Raw genomic sequence first — 1,078 nt, forward strand, 5'->3', positions numbered from 1 at the left:
ATCCAGAACCCACAGCGCCAGACGCCCGCGTTGACGTTCGAGATGCCCAGTGTCGCGCAGGGCCCCCGTCTGCCGCGCCGGAGACGGCCCGCGCACCATGCTGGGCACATCAGCGGGCACGCGTGAGGGCTTTGACGGGGGCATGACGAGAACCGTCGGCTGGCGATGTCACGTGCGAGTGGATGATGGCTGAGGGAACGTTCCTCCGTGCGCGTTATTCCGTCCCTTCCCCCGCGATACCGTACACAATCGAGCGGCAAACGTGGCGCACGCCCACCCATCTCAGTCTCCCCTCGCAGCTGATCTGGCGGGTGCAGATGCATACCGATCAGGCTCCGGCTGTCCACAATTGGCTCAAAGGTCGCATCAGCACACGACCACGACGAATACATGTCACGAGGGTGGCACGCAACTTCAAACTCGGAAGCCCGATCGAGGCGCGCACCGCGTCCAGAAAGGGGCAGCGTCCAAACCTTGCGTGGCAGCCTCCGCCTCCGGTGGCAACTGTGATGGCTTCTTCGGCAGAACCAGCCCACTGCCAGCACCGCGGTGTGTCAGCGGCGACGGTGTCAGCTTGAAGCAGCATCCTCGACGATTGCCAATCGGCGCAGGACGAATTCGAACGTCACACTCGCGCGACGCCCGCACCCACCACGCTGAGCCGCAACCCAGCCGTTGCTGGTCACCGGTGGTGTTCCGGCTTTCAGGACGCACTATGGCGCTGACAGTGTGCGCGCGCGCCCTTGCGAGTATACTATGGGCCGCGGCGCTCGACCGCAGATTCGATATCACCTGCCGGGCGAGCATGCGCTGCGCGGTCACGGGGGCGTCTGCCCGCGTCCGGCGGACGCTGGACGGTCGACTCTGGTGGCACCTGAGGACAGGGCTAGCACGTATAGCTCAGCTGCTACGCGGCCGCGGCCGCCTGCGTGCGCGGACGTCGGCGGTGCTGTCCGCAGCGTGACGACGACGGGGACGCGCGCGAGAGAACAAGGAGGTGCTTACGGGAGTAACGTTGCCAACGTGGGCGTTGACGTTATGTGGCCGTTGGCTCTGCGGGGCGACAGACAGCGACGGG

At 66.0% G+C, this 1,078-nt stretch overlaps 1 protein-coding gene across 1 annotated transcript; it reads left to right on the forward strand.

Annotated features, from left to right (window-relative positions):
- Positions 1-185: 185 nt before the first annotated feature.
- FIBRA_09139 (uncharacterized protein) lies at positions 186-578 on the forward strand (the record flags this gene model as incomplete). The annotated part of the gene is made up of 1 exon (XM_012321467.1): positions 186-578. The coding sequence occupies one exon, from the start codon at positions 186-188 to the stop codon at positions 576-578; it is 393 nt and encodes a 130-aa protein (XP_012176857.1).
- Positions 579-1,078: the final 500 nt, after the last annotated feature.

The sequence above is a fragment of the Fibroporia radiculosa genome (assembly GCF_000313525.1).
Source record: "Fibroporia radiculosa TFFH 294 genomic supercontigs, scaffold10670, whole genome shotgun sequence".
NCBI lineage: Eukaryota > Fungi > Basidiomycota > Agaricomycetes > Polyporales > Fibroporiaceae > Fibroporia > Fibroporia radiculosa.